The 4,990-nt window shown below is 33.4% G+C and overlaps 1 protein-coding gene across 2 annotated transcripts in view; it reads right to left on the bottom strand.

The window, feature by feature from the left end:
• The window catches only part of plekha3 (pleckstrin homology domain containing A3), a 19,854-nt gene extending 16,955 nt beyond the window's left edge, over positions 1-2,899 (bottom strand). For both annotated transcript variants that reach the window (XM_022748201.1, XM_022748202.1), the window contains exon 1: positions 2,636-2,899. In XM_022748201.1, the coding sequence (XP_022603922.1) occupies positions 2,636-2,675 (40 nt within the window). In that variant the 5' untranslated portion in view covers positions 2,676-2,899. The remainder of the gene's footprint in view (positions 1-2,635) is intronic.
• Between the last annotated feature and the right edge of the window lie 2,091 nt (positions 2,900-4,990).

Here is a 4,990-nt window from a genome sequence, read left to right as displayed (position 1 = left end):
ATAGTATAGTAAGGCATAAAAAGTCACAAAAATGTCATATTATAGTAAGGCATAAAAACATCATAGTATAGTAAGGCATAAAAAGTCACAAAAACGTAATAGTATAGTAAGGCATAAAAAGTCACAAAAACATCATAGTATAGAAAGGCATAAAAAGTCGTGAAAATGTCATAGTTTAGTAAGGCATAAAAACATCATAGTATGGTTAGGCATAAAAAGTCACAAAAACGTCATAGTATAGTAAGGCGTAAAAAGTCATGAAAATGTCATAGTATAGTAAGGCATAAAAAGTCATGAAAATGTTGGCATAAAAAGACACAAAAACGTCATAGTATAGTAAGGCGTAAAAAGTCATGAAAATGTCATAGTATAGTAAGGCATAAAAAGTCATGAAAATGTTGGCATAAAAAGTCACAAAAACGTCATAGTATAGTAAGGCATAAAAAGTCATGAAAATGTCATAGTTTAGTAAGGCATAAAAAGTCACAAAAACATCATAGTATAGTAAGGCATAAAAAGTCACAAAAACGTAATAGTATAGTAAGGCATAAAAAGTCACAAAAACATCATAGTATAGAAAGGCATAAAAAGTCGTGAAAATGTCATAGTTTAGTAAGGCATGAAAACATCAGAGTATGGTAAGGCATAAAAAGTCACAAAAACGTCATAGTATAGTAAGGCGTGAAAAGTCATGAAAATGTCATATAATAGTAAGGCATAAAAAGTCAAAAAAACATCATATAATAGTAAGGCATAAAAAGTCACGAAAACGTCATTGTATAGTAAGGCATAAAAAGTCATGAAAACGTCATTGTATAGTAAGGCATAAAAACATCGTAGTATAGTAAGGCATAAAAACATAGTATAGTAAGGCATAAAAAGTCACGAAAACGTCATTGTATAGTAAGTCATAAAAAGTCATGAAAACGTCATTGTATAGTAAGGCATAAAAACATCATAGTATAGTAAGGCATAAAAACATAGTATAGTAAGGCATAAAAAGTCACAAAAACGTCATAGTATAGTAAAGCATAAAAAGTCACAAAAACGTCATAGTATAGTAAGGCATAAAAAGTCGTAGTATAGCAAGGCATAAGAAGTCATAGTATATTAAGGAATAAAAAGCAAAAAAAATCATAGTATAGTAAGGCATAAAAAAGTCATAGTATAGTAAGGCATAAAAAGTCGTAAAATCATCATATTATAGTATGGTATCAAAAGTCACAAAAAAGTCATAGTACAGTAAGTATCAAAATGTCATGGTATTGTTAGGCATAAAAAGTCATAAAAAAGTTACACTATACTAAGATATAAAAACGTCATAGTATAGTAAGGCATAAAAACATGTAGTATAGTAAGTCAAAAAAAGTCATAAAAACGTCAAGTATAGTAAGGCATAAAAAGTCGTAAAATCATCATATTATAGCAAGGCATGAAAATTCAAAATAAAGTCATAGTATAGTAATGCATAAAAAGTCATAATATAGTAACGCATACAAAAGCATAAAAACGTCATAGTGTATTAAGACATGAAAAGTCACAAAAAAATCATAGTATAGCAAGCCATATAAAGTCATAAAAACAACATACTAAAAACTACTAAACTACTAAAAACATCATAGTCTAGAAAGTCATAAAAAAGTCATACTATAGTAAGACATAAAAACGTCATAGTATAGTAAGTCTTACCAAGTCATTAAAAAGAAACAGTATAGTAAGGCATAAAAAGTCACAAAAAGTGATAGTATAGTAAAGCATAAAAAGTCATCAGGTGCAATAAAAGTTGGGTAATGGTCACTTCATATAAAGCAGATTGGTCACACAATCATCTCTGACAGAGCTTTGCTATAGTGGGAGCCATTACAGTCATAAATAGAGTAAATTCTGTTCTACGCCACTACTATTTTTAGACATGCTATACTGCCATTATAAGATCAAATGCCATTTTAGTTTCTATTGGTGTTCATTTCTATCACTAGTTCATGAGGTAAATTTACTCAAATACTGTCCTTACTTACAATATCAAGATACTGTCAGATTGATTCAAGTTCATTTAAAACAGCCTGAGAAGCTCTTAGATTTGTTCACATGTGAGAAAATAAGGGTTTTTGGGAAACAGTTATAGACAATTTGTCTTAAAGCTTTTGCACTCTGAGTAACTTTTGCAAATAATAGTTCTAATTAAACACTTTTACTTGTAATGGAGTATTTTTAGATCGTTGTGGTACGTTTACCACTAAGTAAAAGGGTTAAGTACATATTCCACCACTGTTCAATACCATTTAATTATCAATAGCTGCAGGCTAAATAACTTTTATTTTGGAATAATCATAAGTGTCGAGCTGCTAAGACTGAGAGGAAGTATAATTACTGACTAAATAAGATGACATTAATAACATGAATAAATAAAATCTCTATTAAATCACGTTGGTGGCACAGTTATGTGTCACGTCGCCTCCTTTTACAATTAACATTAGCTTTTTAACTGTGGTTATAACGGTTAATTTGACTGTTTCACATGCTATGTTAGCTAAATGACATCAATCATCGTTCAGTCACCGTGTCGATGGCTAGACGGAAAGACAATAAGCTCAAACAGGTGTCAGACAGACAGACACATAGACAGACGACTCACCTGTCATGTAATTCGTCCATTTGTACAGAATCCCTTCCATTGTTTCACTTTACATCGGCTAATTTAGCCTCTTAGCTAACTAGCTTTTCACTGTAGCTCGGCTTGCTAACTGTAGCAGCGAGCCAGCTACCGTTCAGAAAATAACCTTCATTCCGAGCTGCTACTTCTCTAAAAATATTTGCACTGTTTGTGGTTTGTGTCGGAGGGTAACTGTCATGGCGAGGGTTTGTGTTTGTGTTGAGCTGTTCAGCTAAACTTGTAGACGGTCAGCTGATGGATAAAAAAAATGTCAACAAAACAGGAGCTTCCCGTACGGAAGACTGCTGGGGTCATTTCAAAATAAAAACACTTTATAAAGTTATAACTTTATTAAATGTTGTGACATTATTATATGATGTGTTATAACAGCTTATAAATTATTTTTAACCCTTTTAGCACCATAATAATATATATATTTATTAAAACGCCTGGTCTTTTTTGTCTATTTTTGTCAATAATTGTGTCAAAAAATGCCCTATGTGTAAATAATGTAAATAATGCCGCGGTGTCACCGGTGATCCCCGTGGTTCTAAAAGGGATAAAGTGTTAACAAGCTAATTAATGAACTAGTTATAAACTATTCATAGATTCTTTATAAGGGGAGTCTTATTGTAAAGTGCTACCATTCTGTTGTTACACAAGAAATTTGAATGATAACACACACTCAGAGTTTCTCAACCTATGGCATCAAGACTCCACAGTGGGTCACGTGTATTGGTTCAGTCTCACTGTTCTCAGTCTCATTCTCATGTCACCTCAGGCAGTAAATAGTTCATGGATAACAAAACACAGCTAAAAGGTGAATGTTTTACCATCATCAGGTAACCACAGACTGGATGTGTAAACATACAACTGTGGGAGCTGGTTGCACCAGTTGTTCAAGCTTAGCCTAGTTAACACAAGTGTTTACTAAATAGGGTTTTATACATCAGCAAATTGAAATGGGCTGCACCACATGAACTGGTTCTTTTGTTTTCTTTTGTAATAAATATTTACACCCAGTAACTGCCAGGTGTAACTGTTGTGTTACGAACTGAACTAAGTTAGAGTGAAGAGTAAAAGACATGATATGGGACATACAGTAACCTACCTGAAACTTGATAAATCATGTTTGAACCTTGACCATTTTAAATTACATTTCACAAAAATAATAACATACTACAACTTATAGATAGGCCTGTACTAATGACAGAAAATTAAATTTAAAAAACAAGAGATTTTTTTTCTCCCAGGAATGAGCCAACACACAAATAGAGGGGGAAAAAAAATTAAATAATCAGGTCGATGCAATTTTCATAATTCTTAATCTCTCTTTATTGCATTAGAACATACATTTCTCATATATATCTATATATATATTTTATAAATGTGAATTTGTACACTACAATCTTTTATTGTAACATGTTAGAAAATACTCGTAACGCTCCAAAAACATAGCACTAAAAACAGTTACCAAACAATGATTATTACATTTCCTCGTTTTTGTTTTATGTTTTGTTTTGGCCACCAAGAACAGAAAAACAAGATGGCGTAGATGAAACTGTCGACCTGGAGGAGAGGAGAGGACCACAGTCGGAGAGAGACGGTTGGGTCGTCGCGGTTTGTAGTAGCAGACATTTTGTAATCAAACTGGGGCGGGGCTCTATCACAACAGGTACACATAGGAGGGGAAATATGAGGGAGGGGGGAGCATGGACAGCGGTGAGCATCAAGCAAAGCCTCATGGGAAAGCTGGGTCACTTGTTACCAGTGTGAGCAGTCCTGCTTGGTTATTGTTTGACCATTCAATCTCCAGTTAATCTTAAAAACGGTGACATTAAATAAAACTTGAGTGATTAACTTCGTTGCCCCTCGGCTGTTTTCAGTTTACTTTGTGGTTTGGGAAGTTGTAGAGCTGTTATTGTTTAAATTTGTAGCATTAATCACACAGTTTAACCAAACAACACTAACCTTATAGTGTAATTTAGCAATATGCTATATGTATAACTACATTTGACAGACAGACAGAGAGCTCCAGTGAGATGCCCATCTTTCTCTGATATACTGTAAACTGTAGTGTCACTTGTGCTGTCAATTGTGATGGTCAAACAAATGCGTCAAGGACGACTGAAACAAACATAAAACACTTTGACATTTTGGACTGCTCTTTTTTTGTAGCAATAAAGAGACAGTGCAATATGTCACCCTTGAAATTGTGCGCTTATCATGTAAATTGAAAGTTGTAGTACTGAAAGTAGCTAGTAGCAGCTAGTAGTTACTAAGAACTTCGGAAGGACTTTCCGCACAACCTTGCAAAGAGCTGATGCAGTGTAGTTA

This window comes from Seriola dumerili, unplaced genomic scaffold (assembly GCF_002260705.1).
Source record: "Seriola dumerili isolate Sdu_G_001 unplaced genomic scaffold, Sdu_1.0 BDQW01000120.1, whole genome shotgun sequence".
NCBI lineage: Eukaryota > Metazoa > Chordata > Actinopteri > Carangiformes > Carangidae > Seriola > Seriola dumerili.
Note: the sequence above shows the minus strand (reverse complement) of the source record. Positions and strands in the feature narration are given on the sequence as shown.